Below are 25,663 nucleotides of genomic sequence, written 5' to 3' on the forward strand. Positions count from 1 at the left end.
GTTTGTAAGACTGTGAATAATACTGTTTGTACTTTGAGGTATAACGGTACTGCAATTATGAGAAATTGCTTTCTGCCTGACTGACATACGTAAACAGCTTTCATCTCTAAATGTATGTATCAGGCTCATGACTTCAGTTTGTCATTCGAGGGAATGTGTCAGCCTTTCATTTCAAATTGTGTTGGCTCTTCTTTTGTCAGGAAGGACCTTTCTTGCACACTTAAGTAACAGAAACAAAGGCAATTAAAAAAACAGGCAGCAAGAAGCAATTATCAAACAAGGATTAAGCTATGGATATTGCTTTGAAAAGACATTTCCACTGGATTGAGAAGAAAGATGAAGCTGTGCGTCATTCATACATGTTTTTTTTCCCCTTTCATCTTTCCTAAGGGTTGAAGATAAATTAGGGTAGCTATTTTTTGTGCAGGCAAAGTACAAGCTATGCCCCAGATCTCCAAATGCTTCAACATGTAAATACTGCTTCTGAAGCCATCAGGTCTTGCAGCAAGTACAGATTTATTTGCATTCATATTTGAAGGTTACTTTCGTTCATTGACCCATTTAATTGTCATTCTCTATCCTCAGTTGCAGGCATATGGCTTCAATGTGCATGCGTATGGAAGATGAACAGCTTTAACTCTCTCAGGCAGAAACATTCAACAGAGAAACAACAAGAACTGAATCTTGCAGTGCACATATCTGATTAAAATTAATAGTCAGGACCCATATATAATCGTAATCATCCTGTAAACCCCAGTAGAAGGCTGTAACCTTGCTGTAGGACCAGATAAAGGGAGCTATACAGAAAAGGTGAATACAAGGAAAGGCTCAGAGCAGCTCTTCCAGTGGGACTAGTATCAACCAATATGAGGTATTTCTTTAACAAGAAGGGTGTCTAGTAGTTATCTGGGCCTGTTACTGGCTCAGGTTGCATTGACGGGTTACGTACTTCAGTTCTGCCTGGTCACAGCAGTAAAGAGCATAGACTTAGAGGGAGCTGGCACAAAACTCATTCATCTCACAGCATTGGGAGGAGGTGTAATCAATAATTTCAGGAGCAAGGAGGTGTGCCCATGATGCTACTGACTCCTGTTCTGATCCTCCCTACTGTTGGAGGAATGCGTGTTTCAAGAAGGTCTGTAAATTCCATGCCCACCTGTGAGCACTTAAGTCTCCTGTTACTTGGTGGTATGGGTTATGTGTACATAAACCCCATCTTGTTTATAGAGAAACATTGCCTGGCCAGGAGATGTGATACAGACACACAAGGTGAGTATAGGCTATTAAACATTCAGACTCAAAATTAGTGGGTTGCAGAGCTTGCAGCCTAGCAGACTGTCATATCTAATTAGTTATTCTGAAGAAAAGCAGTATTCAGATACTAAAATAATGTGATGAACAGCCTGCATAATAGAGAAAGACCACGGTGCACACAACTCTTATTTCAAAGTTTCAAAAGAGTGAAATCTTTACTTAGGGCGTTTTTTGTTTGACTGCACAATGTGGACTGTCAGATCCAGTGTCTTGCATAAGTTTAATATCTAGTCCAGGGATCTGAGAGAACAATGAAATTAAAGGGACTTTTCAGATCCTTTATAATCTACAGTTTGGTTTAAGATTCTCCCTCTGCTGGGACTCAGTTTCTCATCTGGATTGCCATCTTCTCATCAGCACATTCTCTTTTATTATACAATATGGCCTGCAGTAACTAGGGATTTCATGCCATAAATCTTGGCTTGGGGGTCATGATCTCTCTTTAGGCTCCAGTTTACTGTATGTTTTACTAACTTGCCACAGAAGGAAGCTAGCTGATAGATTTAGCACAGAGGAAGTACACTGGTAGAAGTCAAATCATGGGCACCCACACAAACAAAATTTAAAAACTTCTTTAAAGTTTGTTCTCAAACATTTAGCTTTTGATTAACATCTAATCTTCCAAAGACATTTGGATTTTTCAGACTTTGAGATGTGCTGGTTAAGTTTGAACCAAGTGCTACCAATACAGCGCTGTGTTCTTGAGCTAGTAGTTAGCTTGAAGCAAAAATTCAGTTTTGAACTGTCCCCAGTTATCAGAATGTGAAGTAAGTGTTAAATACTATGAGTAAAGTAAAAATATGACATCTGATACATATGTACATCCTGAACATGGGCAGGATGCTCTTCTTGATATGTTTGTAGGAAACATCTGAACCTCTGGAGTGCCAATCCAATTTGAAGATTTTGAGTGTGTGATTTGTGTGCTTAATTACTGCAGTCGTGCAAGCAAATGAGGGATCACGATCAAATTGACATTTAGAAAATGCCTTGATATCTCATTTTATTTGTGACTGATACTGAAATCAGCCATGATTTTGTTGGCAAAGGATGAGATTTGTCACATCATCTAGAGGTTTGGTGCCTAGTCTAAGCTAATTGTCCTGAACTCCCACTGTACTTAAGAAGAAGATGCACTTCCAGAGGGTCGTTTATCCCTTCCCAGAATAGGGAAGCAAAATAGGTAAAATTAATTACCTGTTAGGTGTGCCTGTTTCTCTCTATTGGTTAATATAGGGGTCCTAAACAATGAATTTAGGTTAAGCATCAAACTTTTAGATGTATAAAATTAGGTAGATTGAACACTGCAAGGCTTGCTGTGAGCACGGGCTAAGCTCTCCATCTAAATTATGAATAATCCGTCCCATGATCACTAAGTGGGAAATCGGCTGTGGATCAAGAGCAGTATGTTTAAGAAGGCTTGGTTGTGGGCTATATTAAGAAATGCGGTGTAGTCCACCACAAAGAAAGAGTCCACCACAAGAAAAAGAGCTTTGCTGCCCAAGGGGATTTCTTTCTTTTTTTTTTTTTTTTTTTTTTTGTAAAGCATGAAACATTTACTCTATTTTTACGTTGAGAGAAATGGATTCCTCATTTCTGAGCTGGAAAGGAGTTTGAGGCAAAGGAATAAGGAATTTGATTTGGTTACTTCAAGCACTCACTTAGCTTTTCTGCCCTCTATCCTGATGTTTTGGTGCCTGGCATGCTGTTTTATAGGCATTTACATAACGAAGGTCGTTTCTCAGAGGCAAGGTACAAGAATGCATTACAATTGTAAATTCCCTTAATTGTCCTAAAGCAGGGCTCAGAGCTTAGACAATGGAAAATCCTATTGTTCTACATCCCTGAGAGACCTGAGTATAGAATGGAAATACATGGATATGTGGATTCTAAAGCTAAAGTGGAAAAATTACTCATAGAAAGGTTTATTCACTTGTGATACACAAATGATGTTGGAAGCCATGAACAAATGACCTGTGAGTTTACATATAGGTTTTATTTGGCAGACAGTTACATTAAGCGTGTTTATTATTTTTAGTGTGACTTTGCCCCCCAGGCTTTAGAGAGGTACAGTTCAGGCCAATATACAATTAGGAAAATTCCTTTTATTAAAGCAATATATTTTTTACTCTGTTTTGTACTCAGGAAAGATGTTTCTGTCCCACACATTTTCTGAAAGTCAAAAGATGCCTCTTTTTCTTCCCAAGTATTGGTACCTGTAGTTCACTTTACCTTAAGCCTGTTTGAACTCAGTGGGGAGCCTGGGAAAAAAATGTCCATTTAAATAATCCCCATCAAGAGTTTTTTTTAATTCAAATTGTTTAAATAGTTATCAGTTGATACAGACCATCCCTTTCATCTGAGAATTTACAAACTCTTCCTTAAACATTAACAAAGCCTGTCCATACCACTGAGAGTTAAGTGTTCTGGACTCACGGCAGTGAGTGGGAACATGGTGCCCTGGCTGGTAAATAGTGGAATTAGAAATATATGGAAACCATCTCCCTGACAATATGCCAATTCATGGAAATGCCCTGGCTATGAACTAACTTGATTTAGGTGAAAAGCCCCAAGTATCTTCATCTTATAACTGGGAAGTGATTTAATTCTTGTTTTATACTAAAATAAAGCAAACAAGCAATCCAGTTTGGAATTAAATGGTTTGAACGGTTTGAATTGTACATAAGGGGTAATTTCACTTAACTGTAAGTCCTCTTCGTGTTTCAGAATGGAGAGGAAAAGGTATCTCAAGAGACAGATTCCTGGGTGACACAAACTGCTGAAAGGTCCTCAGCTGTTGAAAGGGCTGTCCCACCTCCCTGCCCTGCTTGGGAACCGTGCTCTCTTGTCCTGGCAGTGACAGCCCTGGGGCCCACACAGCTGGAAACAAACCCTCTTTGTTGTTAATTTCCCAGGAATGGTTTCTAGGTGGATGGGCTTGCTGTCCTCACTGGTTGTGTAGGTGCACTTGAAAGCCAGCTCAGGGAAAGTGGTGGGAAGGTGTCCTGGGGAGAGAGAGCAGAAGGGCACTGCCCACTTCAGTAACAACATCATCTTCTATCTCTGTAAGCTGCTTCTGAAACTCTAGGCTCTGAATAGCCCAGGCCTGCAAACTGGGCCATGACCTTGCAATGGCTACTAGTCACTCTGCACATCTCCTGGCATATGTATGGCTATCATGTTTACATGCACAAACTGGATAGCTGTGATTGCTGAATTGTAAAATGGAATTGTAAATCATCAGGAACTAATTTACGTGCACAATTATGTTGTTTATGTGCAAAGAGGAACCAGCACCTCTTTTCATGTGCAAATAGACTATGTGGTCGTGACTGTGCACTCTGAAAGTAGCACAATAAATGCAGGGTATTTACTGGCACTGCCCTCAGTGCTCTGCAGCGCCAGCCTGCTGGTCTTCTCTACGTACATACGTGCTTTGGGGTTTAGGAAGGTGCTCACATCACAGATAGGACAGAGGAAGTAAAGCACGAGGAGACCAAGAGACTCCATGGGATGGCAATGTGGGGTAGCTTTCTCCAGGAACTTCACAGAAATCTCTGTGCTGCCACTTCTTGCTTACCCCTGCCCCAAACTCTGTTAGATGAAGCAGATTAGCATAGTTTCTAACAGTAGACATGTAGATGTTTTGCTATGACACTGGCAGCTTCTCAGGAGCGAGAACAAGAGCTGAGATGCAGAAAGTGGGTAATGGATTGAGAAGGATCCGATGAGGATTTTTTGTTGGCATATTTACATATAGGTGTATGGAAAAGACTTTTTGCTGATAAATATGTTTCCTAGTTAATGTTCTGTTACATCTACAAATGTTTCTAGTGTAAATCTGGCCTTGGGCTGTTATCTTTGTGTGTGTGTTTCTCATCTTCTGCTTCTCTGTAGAGTTTCTGCCAGCATTCCCCAGCTGTTCAGTTTTCTGATACAAATCTAAAGAGTCTACAAATGAAATGTCTGCCGCATATCATGAGAATGATTTCCACGTCTGGATGGACTTCTGCAAGCTCTTTCTCTCATCCATGTCACTAACTATCCCTTTAATGTGGTAATGTGACAGGGTTAGCCTGGTTTTCCCTTACTTGTGTTGTTGTACAGTAAGGTGATCCAGGGAATGGTCTTTAGCCATGGAGGTGTGGGTATGGTGGATCTCAGGGGCAGCAGCAAAGTCATGAGTTTGTTAGCAGCATTTTTCTGTAATATGAGAACTCCCTACTCCTGCCTCAAGGGAAACATGTGGATATGACATCTTGATTCCACTTTCCGTTACTCGGGTTTTGTGTTGGAGAATTCCCTGGACTTTGGCATAGTTTTTTTTGATTGAAACAAGAGGAAATGAGATGAGGGTTAAGCCTATATATTTTAGAATAGGAAAATGCAGTGGAGTTTCTTTAATGGAACAGGGTCAGTATACAGTGCCAAGAAATTGCTGCGGTTTCTCTGCATGATTTAATGAACGATTTGACTGATGGTACTGTAGAAGAACAAATTTGTGTATTGAAATTTAAATTGCTGTTTAAAAAGTATGGTGCTTGTTGAAGGTATTAAAGTAAGGCAGGTTAGTAACATAGTACTTGCCAGAGGTGTCTTCTGTATTTCTAGCTGGACATTTCTGAGCAGGAATACATCACATCCCATCTAAAAAAGCACGACAGAAAAACATAGAAATATAGTCCCTGTATATTTTTTTAATAAAGAAATGGTGCACTTCTACATGGCTGCAGGTAGGGAGTGTGGGAAGAGCAGGTTTTGACATTTTGGTGCCAAAAGCTGCTTATTTTGGCTCGGTTTTCAGTTGTTCATAGTTTTGCCAAACTTCAGCTGTTTGAGTTGAAATTTCCTATGTTGCCTATTTGCTACAGTGAATTTTCTGAGAAGCCTTTGAGCAATTTTAGGCCAGCGGTACTTGCAGGGTACCAACAACTATTTCCTACCTTCGGAAGAACTTGTGATGAAAGAGAAACAGTTCAGATATATTGGGAAGGGCAAATCCTGCTGTAATTGCAGTGAGCAGGGAAAGCCTGCTGTGCTCACCCAGGACCCAAGGCAGGCTCTTGGTGCCTGTTGATGGATGCAGAATTAGGCTACAACACCTAGAAACTTCTAGGAGTCTGTGTAACATTTCTCTGAGTAACAAATAAGTATATTATCAGCAATGAAATGCAAATGAATGAAGCATTTTAGTCAAAAACCTAGAGATGGTATTTACCTGAGGAAATTCACTGTAAGGGTAGGAGTGAATTCTAGTTATGGTTTTTTTGGTGCTGATTCAGACACATTCTGAAGCATGCGCTCCTACCCTAAGTTTGAGGAGGGGGTGGCTTGCTTCTTTTCAGATTAATCATAATTTTTGTGAGAAAGGTAAAACTAAATCTCCCCAGAAATCCTTGTAAAGTCCATGAGGAAGCAGATAAAATCATCAACACATTTCTCCCTTGCTGAATCCATTAGCAGAAATTTTGGTGACTTGAGCAATGAGAGCTCCCCTAGCATCTTCATCAAAGACAAGAGGTCACCCTCTATCAGCTCGTTAAACAAGGAGCTGCTGTAGGCTTTGTGCTGCAGCCAGGCAGTGAGGGAAATCCGCCTCTTGAATGAGGGTCTGTTCAGGCCAGTCATGTGTTTCTGGCTGCGAATCTGGTTTAAAATCACAGTGCCTGGAGTTTGCTTTCCATGGGAAATCCTAACGTAGGAAAACAAAACACATTTTGCTTGTTGGGAGAAGCAGTTTAATGTGAGGTGAAATTAAGACCAAAAAATGTTGCATCACTTAAATTTTCTCTTTCAGTTTTTATTTCTTACTTTTTGTATTCTATTTTTAGCAGGTTGGACTGAGAAAATTGCTGAGTGCTTGTTCTGGTTGGTGATGGTGTATTAATGTCCTGTTGACAAATTCGTGTTTTAAGTAGCTCTTGAAAACTGCTATTTGGTTTCCCATGGACATCAGCCCCTAAATATATTTTTAAGGGTGAGGTCTCAGTAACTCCAGGAGGGGACATTGGAAAACTGAAAGGATCCAAGATGTTTTTAATTGGAAATCAAAACAGTTTTAAGAGAAATAACTGAAAGTCATGATGCTAAACTTGATCTTGTAAGTCCAGTCCAAAAGGAGACAGCGGCTGTGGTGCTTGAACTGAATGGCCTGTAATATGCATCCATCTTGGGGTGAGTTTGCTTTGAGGTTCAACTTGTCATTAAACTCCAGGGTACCAAAACTCCTTGCTGCACAGATCATGAACCAGTGGCCTAAAGAAAATGGTAAATGGGGATTGAAGGTGGTCAGAAATTCCTAATATACAGCAGATGAATATGAAACAGTCCCTGTAACTGTAGGAATACAATCCCCTCCAAATGCATAATCTGTTTCTCGTGAAAGACATGTGGCTCAATATAGAAGTTTTAGGTCAACTGATTCAGTTAAAGATTAGCCTCAATATTCTGAAAGAGAAGACTGTAGTTAATTCCTTACAAAGGATTATACTGGGTACCATGCTACTGCTCCAGTGTCCAATCTTTTTGTGGGTTTGCTAAATTAACCTTTGTAATAGAAAGGCTTCTTACGTGCTTCCAGTCAAAAGAAGAGATGGTTTTGAGTTTGTAGCAACTTAAAATGCCAGTGATTGGGATCCTGATCTAAAATTCGTAGTTTTTTCTATTTCTTCTTAAATTGTGTTCCTCTGCTGTTTTGCTAATGAGTTACAGAGATGTGTCCCGCTCTGATTTAACATCGTGTGCAGGATACTTAAAATGGAAACCTCCGTCAGAGGGGCAGAAACAAGTGCAGGTAATGAGGGGGAAGATACTGCAATTAAAGGTAAACTGATCATAATTTTTGAAATTATGTTTGGAAAAGTGACTTTAATGGATGTAATGTTAAATCTCACAGTCATATGTAGTGAGAGGAAAGGCTTCAGTTTTAGGTAATGGTATGTATGTTGATACATGTTTTCAGATGATGAGTGTGTATTTTAGGTTGTACCTCCCTCAATATTCATGGCAGTACACATTCTTTATGCTCCCCTATAAGTTTGTACAATATTTACTGTCCTGATCTTGAAACTTACGATGAGCTGACTATTACGAAACTCCGACAAGAAACCTTCACCCTGGAAATCTGGGTCAGAACAAACCCATACAATAGAAGTTGTGTAATGGAATTGCCATGTGATTTTCTGTCATGTTGAACTGCTTTGTGGGGCAAACTGGGAATAGAGACAGACACCAGTGAGTACTTTAGCCCATGCACTACATGTGGGACCCACTGAAAGAAGCCCTATCTCAGTGCAGTTAATGAGAGGCCAACTTGGCCAGCTTTTGACCAGTGTGAGAAAGTTCCCAGTTCTGTGTGTGGCAGGTGTGTGCATAATGTAAATAATTGGTGGTAAAGTCTAATGTTTGAGTCCCTTGCAAATTTAATAGGCTTGGGAGGTAACTGGTTCTCACTACACTTAAGGGATAGTATGAAGGACTTTGTCTCTATAGATGCCATTTAGTAAATGTTGTTGTGTTTGAAAGGCCTGATCTTTTCCTTGCAGTTTTCCTTCAAATGCTCATTTGGATGGTGACATTGGCGTGAGGGACAAGCTTGTTGACCTTGTCGGGGTGTCACATTTCTCTCTTCGAAATAACTGTTCCTTTTGATAGATTCTTTACTTTTGTTCTTAGGACTTGTGCCATAAATAGGCAGTGTGAATACACTGCTGTTTTCATACCTATGATATCTCATAGCTTCCAAACAAGTGGTTTCATTCAGGTCCAGGACAAGATTTTAGAATGAAAAATTACTGATCTATTCAAAAAAAGGCACTTGTGAAAACTATTATTTTTATATATGTGGTCAGTTACATTTTCTAGAACATTTGCCATGAAAACAGTAGGATCAAATATTTCTGGAGGGAATTTTTGTGGCTGCTGCTTTCCTCCTGGGCTGGGGAATGCTCAGAGAAGAGTATTTGTTGTGGATTTGGGAGGCCCCATGGCAGCATGACATTAATGTATTTGGTGCAAAAGTTTGCTCTCTGTGACACTGAAAGAGTGTGAACTGAGACTAGAGAGAAGAGAAAATTTAAAGAGAATGCTAAGTGGGGATGAAAGAAAAACAAGAAGTTATGGATTTAGAGAGAAAGAGAAATCAGAAGACAATCCACTATTCATTTTCTAGGAGCTTGCAGACAACATGATTTTTTTACAGCATTTCAACATTCCAGCTACAACCTATGCTAACGATAATCACAGGACTGGGATAGTTTACATGAGAAATATAAATGCTGCCTGCATATGCACCAATATGGCAAAATGGATTGCCAAATCCCAACACTGCATGTATATGGATCTTCCACACTTCTGTTTTGGTTTTAATTTAATTACAGAGACATTTTCAACATATGAGATTGTTTTTTGACACCTTACTTAACACTTCTTTATTATTAAAAGTTTTAACTAAAAGCACTGGTAATTAAAGTAAGCAAGCAAAAAATAAAAGGGAAAGAGATCCTGAAAAGTTTAAATGCTGGGGAGGGCTCTCTCCACCCTCCCCACCCAGTCCTCATGCCTTAAAATGGGAATCATGCAGGACAAGATGAATGCAACTAAGTCCAAATCTGGAATTCTCATTGGAGTCCAGTTTGCTTACACCTAGAGTAACATCGAGTTTGAGGTTTAAATTAAGGTGTACTGACAAGAGTTAATTTACCTAGGAACAAGATGAGATATTTGAAGTTGGTGTTGTGGTTATTCTAGAACAACTTTGCCTGAGGGCATAATTATGCTGGCATGATCTTCTGAATGGATAAATCTAAATGAGAAAAAACCTGCGTGTTCTTAATCTGGAATAAGTATTTACCTAGGAATTATTTTTACAGAGCTATTGTAGTCAGTCACCCTGTCTAGACAAGCCTTTAGATTTCTATGATAAGAGAGTCCTTATGGTAAGAGAATTAAGCAGGTTTGTCTTTTCCTGTATGTCTCCTTTTGCTGTGTTTCTTATCATACCTGAACAAAAACGTAGGGCTTTGCCTTTGAGATCATGGCTGTTACTCTCCAAGAAGTTGTTTTGGTGAGAGAGCAGAATTTTGGCATTGAAGCTGCAGCGATTGGAGGGCAGTCTGCTTCAAGTCTGTGGATTTACGTTAGCTGTGGGGTATTACTTTAACACAGACGCCAGCATCCTAGTAAGATACTCTGAGAAGACACTTAGAAAATGGCAGCAAGGCTTCTTAGCCGTGTTTGAAAATTTTCCTGGAGCGAATAAACGGTGTGTGGTTCTGTAATCTCACCATAATACTTGTGTAGTGGGAGGAGGCTGCCACTCCCACTCAGAATTTGGCTTTTAATAGTTATTGCAGTGTGCTGATCTTAGCATCCACCTTTCAGTAGGTACCTGCTCATGCTTGTTTGTCATCATTGTTGTGGAAATGAACTTTCATTGCCCCCCAGACTTGTTTGTGAAGGGTTCAGTGAGCTTTTCTTTCTTCTTTCAGGTTATAAGACCCTTTTGAAAGGAATTTCAGGAAAGTTTAGCAGTGGAGAACTTGTTGCAATTATGGGTCCCTCAGGAGCTGGGAAGTCAACGCTTATGAACATTCTGGCAGGATACAGGTCAGTAACAATGAAAATCCCAAGTAAGATAAGGTCACCTAGACTGATGGCTCCTTGGAGACAACAGCAGAAGAAATCTTACCCCGGTGTTTGTAGAAAACAGGTATTGCACAGATTTTGAATTAGATTCTTATATTTTTTCTATTTTTCCTGTTCTGGTCACTTAGGATTTATCTGTTAACAAGTCTGATCCAAAAATAGGAAGCAATTTAAAGTCCAAAACATAAAAAAATTTCTCCTTTCTAGCTGTGTTACAAATCTGACTCAGTGTCTTATGTATAAATCACATTTTATAAACACTTGAAAAAAATGACTGTTTTTAGTCACCACTTTCATAATGTTGATGTCTTCTTGACCAAACTGCAACGTGTGAAGTGACTGTGGTTCATCTTTGTGAATCCCCTGTTGTATGGCCAAATACAAAGTGTCTCTGTGTTGTTGTCACTAGGGCATAAGCAACAGCATAGAGAAACCTAAAAACAAAAATCACTTGAATGGCTTGATGTTTTTTCAGACATACATATACGTCAGCACATGTTTTATACTAACTTTGAGTAAAATTTTCAGCAAATTGTGTGAAGCCTCTTACGAAAAAGAGCGTAATCATGAAATAAATTAATTTCTATCTACTGTATCAGTTTTATTCCATAGTGGGCAATAATTACCTAAGACTTCCACATACTAAGGCCTGTGGCAGCACAGATGAAGGCAAGATTCACCCCTGGTTATTTTCTTGGTTTGTTTCAGAGAGACGGGAATGAAAGGAGAAATTCTCATCAATGGACAGCCTCGTGACCTGCGCTCTTTTCGCAAAGTCTCCTGCTACATCATGCAAGATGACATGCTCCTTCCTCATCTGACTGTCCAGGAAGCTATGATGGTGAGCTTTGTTTCTTGCTCTAATTTATTTCGACAGGAGAAAATGGAAAAATTTCCGTGTGTTGTGCACATGTTCTTACTCCCGGTAATGCCACAAGCCGTTATCTCCATTTGATCCCACTCAATGAAAGTGCTTGGACTTTGATGATGCCTTGAATTCCATTTCAGGCTCATTCTTCTAGGCATTGTCTGAGCTTCTTTACCTTTATAATTTTCAATATGTGACCAGCATTATGATTTGGAAGAAGATCTAAGGTTCTACTGCTTAGACCTCCTGGTGAATGGAATCTGAAATTCTGTACAGAACAAGCCTTTGAAGGGACCATCTTTTTTCTTGGGTGGTGGATGAGTAACCTTGCCTCTCTCCCCATCTTCAGTGTTCTGACTGCAAAGTGTCATTTTGACTTGAGCATGGTCTCTTTGCTACGTCTACTCTTTTGTGCGTTTTCTTTAATGAAGGCATTGTATAAAAATCTCTTCCAGTTCTTCACAGGAAAAAAACAGGAGCAGAATAATCCCAAGCTCTAGAGGCAATATAAATTCTTTTCACTGTTTTTCATAGCATCAAGAAGTTTGCTAATTGCCAGTTTGAACAATCAGTCTAGAAGTGCCTGTTGCTCAGTTTGAGGAAGGAGCCAGTTTCTCTCAGAGGACGTCATCAAAATAAGGCTAAGGTTGCTCATACTGTATACTAGCATCAATTCACAAATTTTAAGGCCAGAAAAAAACACTGTAGTTCTCATATGGCTGATTTTCTGCAAAGGCTCTTCTCTGTGAGGAAGTTTTTCTTTTCTTTTGTTTGCTTGAACATTGTAGTCAGAATCCATAGGACCACTTTTGTAGAATGGGGCACAGATGATACTTGCTGTCTAAATTAATCAATCAAGGCTCTGACAAAAATAATTACTTAACAGTTTAATTGCTTCTAATAAGGGTTAATCATAATGTTTTGTGGAGCTGCCTCTTAGGACAACAGATGACATCTTTCACAAGATTGTTTATTTCTGTACTTATTTTTTCACATCCTGGAGAATGGCAGAGTTTGGTTATCCTTGCGATATGGATGAAGCACAAATAAACTAATTCTAAACTAAGCATTGCCTGGGAAATTAGTGGCAATGCAAAAAACACGACTCTCCCATCTTCCTCTCAAGCTCTTTGACTTGCAGAATGGCCTTTCTTTCTGATACGCTTTTTGTCAGATGCTTAAGTGATTGCTTAAGTCAGATTATACTGTTACCTACTGCACAGACATATATGATGCTTGTGATTTGAACATTATAGTTCAACTTAAACTTTCCTAACTGGGTTGAATGAAGTTGTTTAAATGGTACATTGGGATGTTGTGCCTGAGACATCGACTATAACTAGTTGTTGTGCTTCCAACCAGTTCGAAATCAAATTCCATTGTATTGTATTCCAGGTATCTGCTCATCTGAAACTTCAAGAGAAAGATGAAGGCAGGAGAGAAATGGTATGTATACTGTCTGTCAAACTGACAATTTTTGGGGATGCCAAAGAGATCCATGAAGTGCGCTCTGTAAAGCAGACATTTTTATCTAACATTGAATTGCATAGAATAAATCATAACCTCAAAGTTGACAGGTTTCATTATGAGCAAATGTTTACTGCAGTCTCTGGGAAAGTTGCTTTCAGTATGAGACTGAGCAGGTAATTGTAAAAGATGTACTGAAATAAATTCACAGATTTTGTAGGATTCCTTTTAATGTACCTTAGCACCTTAGATTCTCTTACATGCATGTCTGAGGGCTCAGGCACCTTGTGTGTAGCGAGATAAATTAGTCATGTCTGGCAGTGGTGAGTGTAGGCCTTAATTTTTCCAAGGACTAATGAAAAACTCAGCAGTTTTTGTAACTGCTGCAGAAATTTCTGTGCTCGTGTTTGAAAGCATGGATCTTTATGGCTATGCTGGTGGGACATATTGTTGCACTGGACAAGTAAATGCAGTTGCAGTTAAGATACAGACTAATGTATTTTGAAGCTGGATTGGGTGACCCAAGATTTGGACAAGTAGAAAACCAGGCTAAAACATGGACCTATCCTTTCTAAAACACTGGGCATGAGTTGCACAATTTACTCTTGCACATTTTCTGCACTGTCCTGCTTCTTCTGCCTGCGGCTGACCTGTGACTTTCCTGAGTGGGAGAGAAGTACTGGTGTGGTTTTGCCCCTGGAGACCTATAACCCAGCTGGACCTGCACTAGGAAGTGAGCTTTTCTCACCCATCTGATTGCCACGGTTCTTCCCCATCATTTGTTCTGACACAGGGCTGTCCTTTTAAAGAAAATACCTTGGAGGTGTGTGACCAGACAAAATGGCTTCTGACATGTTAGTTTGTGCATTAGGCAGCTTTCTCGACTGAATTTGGTTACCTCAGTTATACTCTAGAGGGCTGGAAATGTGCCCTTTCTACCGTTTATTCTGCACTTAAAATGTCTGGGCCTTTATGTTCCTAAGGACACTCAGAGCTCAGGAGTCTGTCTGTGCGCAGGTGGAGTTACTTGAGCATACGAAAGCCTAGGAGAGGAATAGGTCAGTGCTTCACAGCATGTTTCAAAACTGATCATGTCTGGAGCTAAACATAAACAAAAAATCACGGCACTGGTGAAAGTAGAGATGGTTCAGGTTGTTGAGAGTCTCGTGAAAAGTGAATTGGTAGCTCAGAAAGTATTTGGAGGTGTTTTGGCTGGCCTCAAGCTATGTTTCAGTCCAGCATAAGACGGCACCAAGGAGACAGTATGATCTCTCATACACTGCCTCCTCGAGGAGGAAGCCTCTGTTATGTGAGTATTTTGCTGAGGGCTAATGGGGCTCATGTGATAACGTGGCCCCATGGCTAACATTGAGATTCACCTTCCAAGAAAGCTGGCTGCTTCTTCTACCTTTGTTAGGGACATGTATGTTACACTGGACAGGTCTTCTAGCAACTCAGTTGTCCCACCAATGAAAAGGGAGTTACTATTGGTATAGGAAGCTCCCAATGTTTTTGCTATACTTACTCCTGTAAAATTCAAGTTTTGGGCTTTCCATAGTTTTTCATAAATTGAAAGAAGGGTGCATTTTGTGCTCCCAGAGCCATGCACTGAGGAGACCCTCTGTGGGCAAATTAGGAGATCATGCAGGTGACTAGAAGAAGTCACCTTGCAGGACTCAACTGAAACCAAGTTGTGCAGGAGGGAGGAGAAGATGAGAGGACACAGGAATGGGAGTGGAGCATGGACATGAGAAAAGTGTCTGCTGTCTCAGGAACACGAGAGGCTTACTGCTCTTCCCCAGTTGTCAGTTTAATTAATTTTTTTTATCTGATGGAGGCCTGAACTTGACTTGTTGAACTTACTCTAGTAAAAGACACCTCTGACAGTAGCTGGCATGTGATTTTTAAGCAGAGATCTTTAAAGGAGAAGGTGAAACTGCTTCTGACCCACCTGGTGAGAAGTATACCCTTTGCCTGAAATGTGAAAACTGTGGCAACTTCAAAGGTAGAGCAGCCATTTTTGTGGCTGTCTTTTCTGTGTTATTTATTTCCAAATTGGAACATTTGGCATTTGTTCAATCTCGGAGAATCCTTGAAAATCAGAAGGAGCTCCAGAGAGGGAAACTTATGGGAATCAACATATGTTTGATAGCTTAAGATTGCTTTGATTCTCTCAAACACTTTTTTTTAGTAAGATAAACACAGATTTTTTTATTGGAAAATATATTTGTTTAGAAACAGCTATTAATTTTATTTGTACTTTGAAAGCCTTAATTCATTTACACTTTAGTAAATTAGGCCAAGCAAGTTAATTCACTCGTTCACACTGTCACTGTAATTACAAACAGCTCTTTGAGGAAAAACCTGTGCTGTATTGCATTTATTCAACATGTATTAGAAGGGCAGTAATTTTCTGGTTAGTGTTACTGACCTGTGGCTTGACTAGATCATTCATTTTATCGTTGTAAATTGTAAGGTGGATGTTGATCATAGATAAATTTTATCAATTTGTGCACTTGTGTTAGCAAGATTAAAGATGCTTGTTTAACAGGACAAGTGAAAAATCCTCCAGTGAACCATAGTTTTATGTTTCTAGTTGACCTAGCTTGTGCTGCCCATGTCCTGTAGCATCCTTCCTAGAGCTAAAGAGAAGGAGGTAGTTGGGCTCTTCTCTCTGAGAACGAGGGTTAGCGGGTTTTTTTCTTCCCCCCATCCCCCCTCACTGACAGAGGTAGCTCTGGGAAATCAAAATCAGGACAAGTGAAGGGTCAAGCCCTGGTTGGTCTAACCAATTTTTACCATGTTAGCCGCCCTTTCTGGAAAGCTCCCTCCATCCAAGCAACTATTACTTTAAAAAATGACAGGCTCCTTTTCGTGTACTTCAGTGAAGTATTACGTGTCTGGGCTTTCTTTGTACCTTTTAAGTGGTAGATTTTTTAATTGCATGAACAATGTAGCTTAGATTCACTTTTTTATGTCCATGTTTTTACTGATGCTGAAGAGCTATTTACCTCATATAGGACTAACAGGCCAGATCTACAATCCCTGAAACAGAAAGATTCGTAGAGGCTGGGATTGTTCTCCTTTTGCTTCAAAGACATTGGGACAAGCTGTGCCTTTCCTGAGGCTGTACCTTGAGGAAATCCCAAACATCTGAGAGTATGTGTGACAACTGAATTGGCTCTGAGAAAATGAAAACACTTAAAATCAGTGGCTGCACTTTAAAGAATAGACTGTGAATAACAGATGAGATAAGAGCAGGTCATTGCTCTATAGAAACCACTGATTTTTGTTATATAGTCCCTTGTAAATACAGCCTAGAAGTTCTATTGAAAGAAGCTTCTTGGTTTCACCATGTAATAACTCCTCACATGCGGCAAAGCTCTTTTGATATCGGTGCCGTATCGAAGAGGTGCTATGGAAGAACTGATTTCCACTCCATTTTCACAGGCAAGGCGTCCTTACTGAGACAGGTAATGTAGGACAGACAAGTAGAATTTGGGTCAGAATAGTAAATGTTAGACTGTTAAGCCCCGCTGAATCTAATCAATGCTACATTAGATAGAAAAAGCTTCAGTGTATGGATGGTGAAACAAAGTCATGAGCTAGTTTACATTCTCCATGAAAATCAGTAAAGAGGCTTTTATTTTGTGTCAACAATTTTAGATTACACATTGTTGTGTTTTCTCTAGGTAAAGGAAATATTGACAGCCCTCGGTTTGCTGACATGTGCCAATACGAGGACTGGGAGTCTTTCTGGAGGCCAGAGAAAGCGTCTTGCCATTGCTTTGGAGCTGGTGAACAATCCTCCTGTCATGTTTTTTGATGAACCAACCAGGTACTTCAAGGCCAAAAATTAAAGATAGACAAGACAAATAGTGCTTTATATAGTAGAACAGTGCTGCAGAAAGGTTATTCACCTCTAAGTACTTGGAAAAGGCTCATTTTTTGTTGCCTGTGAGTACTGAATAAGGCCACAAGAAATAATTTGCTTCGGGTACTTTGTGCCTTGGGTCACTGCTGTAACCACTAGATTATAGGACTGTAAATAATTTTTAAGGGAGACACAAACTGAAACAGGAAGGAGGAGAGAGAGGAAAATATTTTCAGATTGTGGTATGAGTTTTCTTTTTCAAGCAAAGATAGCATTTTAAAGTGTGACTTTTAATAATGAATGTAGCATATTTAGAATAAAATTCTGTGATCAGTCTAGAAGGAGGCTGGGAGAACTATGAATATGTATCTATTCATTAAAGTTGGGAGCATTTAAATCTGCAGTCCTAAAATGTAAAAGTCCCTTAAGGCAGCTTTGAGAATACTCTATTTTTCATTGTCAGGCATGCTTCCAACTTAATTAAAAGACTGATGGAGAAATACAAGCATAAGGTTGGCATATGATAAAATTAAACTGCTACAGAGAAAATCTATAAAAGGATAATAGTGAGAGACCGAAGTAGCAAATACGTGTGCTAGTTTTGAGTGGTGCCTATGGACCTGTGGATAACAAACTTCTTTCTTTTTATTCAGTGGCTTGGATAGTGCATCATGTTTTCAGGTTGTCTCTCTGATGAAGGCTTTAGCCCAGGGTGGCAGGTCCATCATCTGCACAATTCACCAGCCCAGTGCTAAACTATTCGAGTTGTTTGATCAGGTATTTTTCTCAAACTCTTTCTCTTTATGTGTGGTTTAGGTAGGTTATACTTTCAAGGCTACACTTTTAAGTAAAAGCATGAATAATTCTAGTCTGTAGTTCCAAATCTAATAAATTAAATAAATATGCTTTTTGATTATGTTTTTTTCTTCTTCTCTGCTCATTTCCATTATTTACATGTAACGTTTTTTGAAGAATCTGACTGATATGTTTGTGAAATCATGATTATCACACTTGTGATATGTCATGCCTTCACCCACCACTGCTCCTGGGCACAGGGCTGTCAGTAAAGTAAGTTAAAGTATTTAAAAGCAAGAGAACTTTAATGCCAATGTCTGCAGTGTTGCTAGTACACATTCTCATCCTAAATACACGGGTGTAAATTCAGAAGAGTTTATTCATGTGAAATAGTAATAATTGAAATGAAGTCAGTTGAAGATCTTTTCTCCAACCTGACAACAGGATGTGGACCATGCGTGTTTGGGTTAGATTTAAATTGATTTTAATCTTGTTAGGAAATTTAAATTAGACCTGAGAGAGGTAAGAGAAAACCTACTACACCATAGGTGAACAAGCTCTTGCAGATTGCCAGTCTGGCAAGGAGGTTTATTTAAAGTCAATAGTGCAGCTAAAAGTAAGAATAATCAAGCTGTTTCCCATTGCTGTGCTGTTCCACCTCTCCTTCCATTCCTGCATTCACCAGCCTCGTCTCCCAGACATAAATACCCATAATGTGTGGAAATTAGATGGCTCGGCTCTACAGTTTCATGCCTATTTTCAGCACGTGTCTAAGGCTGGAATTAGTCTGTTTCTGTGTTAAAGTGCTTTAAGTCCTGGAGGGAAAGTTTGCAGAATTCAAACCTTAAGCATTTCATTTTCCATTAGTTGTAATTCCATGCAAAAGTAGTTCCAAGTGGTGACAAATCTTCCCAAGGTGTTCTTCCCACAGGGACAAGAAGAGGTCATTAGGTTCATGGATTGCTGTCATATAGATAGCTGTCTCAAATACTTTGATACTATTTCACACATTTTACTTTTTTTCTTTTTCTTTTCTTTGCCTTGTTTTTCAGCTCTATGTTTTAAGTCAAGGTCAATGCATTTACCGTGGGAAGGTATTAAACCTAGTCCCTTACTTGAGAGATTTGGGTTTGAATTGCCCAACCTACCACAATCCAGCAGATTTTGGTAAGGACAATTTGAATAGTTTATTTAGTTTGTTTTGTATTTGATTAGCACCTTCGGGGTAATGGGGACCATGGTGTATACATGTATACATATGTGTGTGTGTACATACATGTACCAAAATTCAAAATAAAATTATTCAGATTTTTTTCTAAGTAATTTGAATGCCATCTAGTGGTAAAATTTAGTGACTGTTTCTCTCTGATGGAAGTCCAGATCCAGGAAATAAAAGATAAAGCCTATTCTCTTTAGTGTTTCATAGTAATTAATCTTAGCAGCTTTTCAAAGTGGCTCCAGTATTCTGGTTTTTTTTATCTTGAACAATGCCACTGTGGTATTGTACAGTTAATAGCATTGAGGGTTTTTCCACTGTTGTTTCTTAATTCCAGAGGAGCAGTAGGGACCACAAAAAGAGACTTCTGTCATTTTTTATTACCGAGAATTTCCCATATACACTGCCTTTCCTCTAAAATGGTTCATTTAACTTCCAGGATGAAGAGAACTTTCCAAAGATTTATAGAAAGATACATTTAAATTGTGTGTGTACATATGAATTTGCATGTGGCATTTTAGAGCCTGTTCTAGACAAAACTGTTTCTGTCAGTGCTACAGAATCAAGGGGATCTAATAATAAGGCTTGTAACTAGTCCGTAGTGTAAACCAGTAACTTACTTTCTTTTTCTTGTAGTTATGGAAGTAGCATCTGGTGAATATGGAGACCAGAACAGCCGGCTGGTGAGGGCAGTACGGGAGAGGATATGTGACACAGACTACAAGAGAGATGTTGGTGGTGAGAATGAGATGAATCCCTTCCTCTGGCACCGGCCTTCTGAAGAGGTATTTTGTATATCACAACTAATGGACATGGCTTGAGGCTGGAGGGGGAGGAAGAGAATTTAAATCCTTGGTCAATGGAGAAGGTTTCTGGACACATTCAGCTGATGAGAGTGGGGTTTTGTGAATGAAAACTAAGCAAGATACTGCAAAGAAAGAAGTTTATTCTTTTATGTGTTTCCGCAGGATTCCTCCTCCACAGAAGGCTGCCACAGCTTCTCTGCCAGCTGCCTAACCCAGTTCTGTATCCTCTTCAAAAGAACTTTTCTCACCATCATGAGGGATTCGGTAAGACTGCCTTTATAATAACTTTAGTAGCCAAAAGGACTATTCAGTTAGTTGTGAGGTAGTGTAATACGCCTTAAAGGTCCTGTCCAACAGCGCATGCATGAAGATCATCACAGAATTTCAAAGAAAAGAGACTGATCTTTCAGTCTTGCTATTAACTGTACAGTCTTCATTGTGAACAACAGTTTTCTTCAGAGCAACTCGGAAGCATCTGGCCTAAAAACCTAAAGCTTAAATCCTCTCTCTGCTGGCAGGTCCCTTATACAGTTATTTATCCTACTGGAACGTGAGTGAGAAGTTGTACCGGTGTGTCACAAAATTAGTTTTTCCAGCAAATTCAGGGTGGCAGAGATCATAATTTCAGTGTGATGTAAGGTTAATATTTAGTCTTTATTTTTGAAACAGGAAATTGGTAAATAAAAATTTTGCTTCTCTGAAAAGGGAACATTTCTGTTTTCATACATTTAATATCAAGATGAAGTAAGTATCATAACGAAACCCTTCATTCCCAAGGAAAAAAAAAATGTATCTTTCCCCTTTTTTCTTAAAAATAAACAATCGCCTTCAAAATCCCAAACCCTGCAGTTTTCATGTATGTTTTGGGTGCCTAGTTTGCATTAACAAAATGCAGTGGGACTGTTTTTTTTAACTCAGGAAAGTTTTTCTTACCTCTTAAGTAGCTGAGTTGTTTGTGAATTCAAGAGATAGGACTATTTACGCTGTCTGATCGATGCTTTGAAATGTCCTCTAGATAGGATTCTCCCCTTCATTAACAGACATGAGTTAAGGAGATGAGCTTCCTCAACTAGACCTTACATGCACACCTGTCCAGGGAACTCACCTGTGTGCAGTAGAATTGGTACTGATTAGCCAAGTACTTTTCTCTGTGGCAAACTGACAATTTGATAAATCCGAGGAGGGTTTGTCTGCTGCTTTTTCTGCGTGTGGGAAGGTTTTCAGTGCTTTACATGAGGGGTGGGAAAAACAACATAAACATTACTATATATTGATGTATTAATTTGACATACCTGACCTTAGAAGAGGGGAAAGCCAGACAGTGTATCTATACTGGTGAGCACAAGGTGGATTCACATGAGGAATGGAAACCAAACCCAATTGAGCCATGTGGAGCTCAGCATGAGTAAGTTACCATTGTGACAGGGAAAGCTGAGCTTCACTGAGCTCCACATCCTGCAGCTACACTGCTTTTGCCCTGCACCCAGGCAGGTGTCTCCTTAGGATGCTACCGTTTTCAGTGTAGACATGTCTGCACAGAACTACAGGCCGGGAAGAAACCTATTGGTCCATTGTGTCCAGGCCTCTGCTCTTAGATAACCACAGCATTCCCTCCCTTTCAGAAAGGGAAACACTGTATTGAATGCCATAGTAGAAGCAATTGGCTGTTTTCCCCACTGCTCTGGTTGGGAAGATATGACAGAACCATGCAATTCTAGTGGTTAGGAAGCATCTTCTTATTTCCAGACCATATATGCCAGTTTATTGTTTTGCCAGCATATTTCTTTGCTATAACTTGTTCTTCTCCCTTGCTGTTGTTCTACATTATAGTGTATTTGTCATTCAAGGATTAATTAAGTTGTTGAATTTTGCCTTCCTGCAATCTGGCATAATTTGCACATCTGGTCTAGTACCAAATATTTGGTCAAAAAAACATTGACATGTTCATATGGAAGGGCTCTTGCAATCCAAAGTGTACATACAGGTTCACATTCTCCCTGTTGCTCAACTAGCTGATCAGAATGTCTCTGGTACCCTTGGAGAGCATGTCTCAGGTGTGCAAGCACTAATCGTGGATCATATGGTCCCCTACTCATCTCTGCCAAGGGGAAACTGTAACTTACTTTCTGATGCATAGACTGAAGAACATTGTTGTTTTTAAGATATTTTTCCTGCTCAAATGGCTTGCAGTTGCTCCAAATTTTATTATTTCTTTTGTTCTTCCATACCTCTTGTAGGAATGATGTATTGCAGAGAAGACACAGAAGGCTAGTTTATGCCTGATTTAAGTTTGTTTGATCTATGCAAGCCTGGAATACCTTTTCTACCTCTCTTCTGCTCTGCGGAATTTATCTTTTAGTCAGAGAGAAAGTCTTGTTTTCCTGATGAATGAGGGCCAGTGGCTCCATGATGTTGTCAGACAGTAAGATCTCAGGTTGGAGCATTTGCAGTTTCTGCCTGTGTTTACAGGAAGAATTCTTCTGTACTGTAATAGCCATGTGTCTGATTGACCCTCGGAAACTCATCACAGTAAATTTTTCTTAGCTGAAGCCCAGTTTGCCAGTAGGAGATTAACATTTCTAGATAAGTTCTTCTGGACCGAAGTACTCCTTTTCTGCAATCCATGTATCTGATTTCAGTCATATTGCCATTGTTTTTGAGCCCAGGCTTTCTGATCAGAAATACTACTCTTTCCTTGCTTGTAGGTCCTGACACACTTGCGTATCACATCACACATTGGCATTGGACTGCTCATCGGCTTGCTTTACTTGGGCATTGGCAATGAAGCTAAGAAGGTCCTCAGCAATTCTGGCTTCCTCTTTTTTTCCATGTTGTTTCTTATGTTTGCTGCACTCATGCCAACTGTCCTTACATGTGAGTACCAGTCATACTGTTACATCAATACACAAGGAGATAGCAGTAAGATGGGAGGGTATTTTAATGTGTCCGTTTCATATAAGGTAATGATTGACTTGTGCTTCTACTTCTGAGACAGGTGTGGGGATAAATCTTGCACTCACTAAACTGCTGTGTAGAAGCAAACAGAGGTAGGCTTGTCCAGTGGCACCCCTCTCTCCCCAGTTTTGCCAGTGTTTCTCAACCTGGACAGTTCACAGTGCTGGACTGGAATTTCCCCTTGTGCCAGTGCATCTCAACCGTATCATGAGCTTGTGGTTGGTCTTAGGGAGGATGTAATAATTTCTCTAGGACTTCTAAGTCATGACTTCTGCACAAGATAGGGTATTTGTGTGGTGTCAGAAGCAAACTCCTGCAATATGGACTCTTCTATTCTTCCTCTGGGAGTACCCACTCCCTACTTTGGTTTCCCTGCAGGACCAAAAGCAATAACCAGGTTCTTTAAGTTTTGACACCACTTTTAATTCAAAAACCCTCTTTAAGGGAGGTTCAGATGATCTGAGTAGACTGGTACATAGTCTAAACAGTGAGCAGTTCTCACGGCTGACATTTCATTATCACTGAAACTGCTGCTGGTCTGTCAAAGGCCTCAGAGTGCCAGTCCCACTATGGGACTGCAGCAGTGAAGGATTAGATATGGAGAAACTACATTATTATGTGCAACAGTATTGCACACTGACAACCTAACTTACTAATTTGTGTTCTCTGTAGTTCCTCTTGAGATGGGAGTATTTCTTAGAGAGCATCTGAACTACTGGTACAGCCTGAAAGCCTACTATCTCGCCAAAACCATGGCTGATGTTCCTTTCCAGGTATATGCTCTACTCTTCAATAAAACAAGAACCATTTAAGTTCATGGCAAATCCACTTGCCAGGAAGATTAGTACTGGTATATTATCCATCTGAATAGTGGAGAAACTGTCCATAAGTGTGTGATGAAGCTTCAGGTCCAGATCAGAAGCACCCTAAGAGTAAATGGTAGTATTTCACAAAAGCCAAGGCCTGACCCAATATTTTTTTAATAAACAGATGACCATCTTTGCTTTTTTGCAGAAGGGGAATTGAAAAGGGCTGTAAGTGAATGGGATCTGTTTTCTAATGCCCAGGTGGTAAGATAGATATCACAGTCTGTGGCAGAGGTATTTATTCTCTTCAGCCATGCCTGCCATGTAATGGAAGGGCTGAGAGCTGTGGATTAACTGGAGCTCCCCATGTTTTTATCTTATTCAGAGTAACAGTGAGTGTTTGGCTTTAATGGACTAACTCCAAGTGTACCTCCTTGCAGATCATGTTTCCTGTGGCTTACTGCAGCATTGTGTACTGGATGACTTCACAGCCATCTGATGCACTCCGATTTGTCCTCTTCGCAGCTTTGGGAACCATGACATCCCTGGTGGCTCAGTCACTGGGTCTTCTTATAGGTGCAGCCTCTACATCCCTCCAGGTACTGATGTTGTTTTGTGGTCTCACAGGAACCCTGCTGTCTCCTAACACTGACTGCTTACTGTGACTGCTGCTGTGTCCCCAAGACTTTTGTTGCAAGATGACAAGCAAAAAGTTGCATTGATCTGATATAGCTACTTGATGTTTCCCACTACCATCAACTTAAACGGCATATACATGCATGGATATGAGGCTCTGAAGTTCCTTCCCCATCTGAATGGGGCTGTGCCTGCCCCTGTGTGAGTGGGTTGTCACTTGCTGTTCACCCCAGGCTGAGCACATCCTAGAAACTGTAGGACTGATGCATTTCTATGCATCTACAAAGTGGAGGTAGGCCATGAGGATCAGTAGTTCGGGAGAGGGTTCTTCCATACACATACAAAAAAGGTTGCAGGAGACAAGGTAGGAGGAAAAGGCTTGCCCAGGAACTTAACTTCTTCACAGAGAGGAAGAGAAGCAGCTGTTGGCATGACTGTCACACTGGAAACTGACCATGTAACTCCATTCTGCTTCCTGGCAGGAGATGTGCTGAGGTGACCATTCCACAGCAGAACTGTGGTGCCTGTGATAACAGATTATATTGACATCAATATGCATTGATGCTACCAAGATTTCTGAAGTAGAAGACTTAATTCCCTCTATGTGCCACCCTGTGGAGACCAGCATAGGCCTGTTGTGATCCCTGTGCTTCTGCTCTCCCCAGAGATACTTATATGGCCCTTTGCCCTGGAGGAGGTGTAGGGAGGACAGGCTGGAGTTGGGTCAAGATCTATTTTTCCCACTAAAGCCACCCAGCTGGAGATGTTCCTTATCCTCTTCACAATGTTTTAGGACCGGTTGAAGCATGAATAGTGCGGGGTTTGTCAGGAGGGAGGTCCGTGTGTCCTCAGTGGGGACTGAGTGAGAAAGAATAATATTTGGGAAGGGGGTCTCATGCCCAGAGAAACAAGGGAATCACAGCGCCCATCTTGCTCTGTAAACTTCTTGGTGGGTTCAAGTCCTTCAAAGGACAGATCCCAGCACAGCAGCATCATCATCTAGTAGAAGAGTTTAGGAAGAGGAGAGGTACCCCTTTTCGTCCACTAACTGCATCTAACAACCTCTCGCTCACAAAAAATTTCATCCCAAAAAAATCAGTAATTTCCTAGTATTTGGAACTGTGATAATTTTGGTGAGTAGCATTATAAGAAGGATTTGAATGGCATCGCTCCCCACTGCCTAAAGAGTAAGTTTGCGCTACCTGTTTGGGTTTGGCACAGAACAGAGGATTTGCCGTAAGAAAAGTCAGCTATTCTAAAGGCTGGTTTCCTCACTGGAGA

At 40.2% G+C, this 25,663-nt stretch overlaps 1 protein-coding gene across 1 annotated transcript in view; it reads left to right on the top strand.

Annotated features, from left to right (window-relative positions):
* Nucleotides 1–25,663, top strand: part of ABCG1 (ATP binding cassette subfamily G member 1) — a 61,520-nt gene that overhangs the window by 25,668 nt on the left and 10,189 nt on the right. Inside the window, exons 3-13 of the mRNA XM_074814425.1 lie at nucleotides 10,803–10,920; nucleotides 11,668–11,800; nucleotides 13,223–13,273; nucleotides 16,987–17,132; nucleotides 17,822–17,945; nucleotides 19,016–19,130; nucleotides 19,816–19,964; nucleotides 20,148–20,249; nucleotides 22,691–22,859; nucleotides 23,613–23,713; nucleotides 24,187–24,345. Of these exons, the coding sequence (XP_074670526.1) occupies nucleotides 10,803–10,920; nucleotides 11,668–11,800; nucleotides 13,223–13,273; nucleotides 16,987–17,132; nucleotides 17,822–17,945; nucleotides 19,016–19,130; nucleotides 19,816–19,964; nucleotides 20,148–20,249; nucleotides 22,691–22,859; nucleotides 23,613–23,713; nucleotides 24,187–24,345 (1,367 nt within the window). The remainder of the gene's footprint in view (nucleotides 1–10,802; nucleotides 10,921–11,667; nucleotides 11,801–13,222; nucleotides 13,274–16,986; nucleotides 17,133–17,821; nucleotides 17,946–19,015; nucleotides 19,131–19,815; nucleotides 19,965–20,147; nucleotides 20,250–22,690; nucleotides 22,860–23,612; nucleotides 23,714–24,186; nucleotides 24,346–25,663) is intronic.

Source organism: Strix aluco, chromosome 2 (genome assembly GCF_031877795.1).
Source record: "Strix aluco isolate bStrAlu1 chromosome 2, bStrAlu1.hap1, whole genome shotgun sequence".
Lineage (NCBI taxonomy): Eukaryota > Metazoa > Chordata > Aves > Strigiformes > Strigidae > Strix > Strix aluco.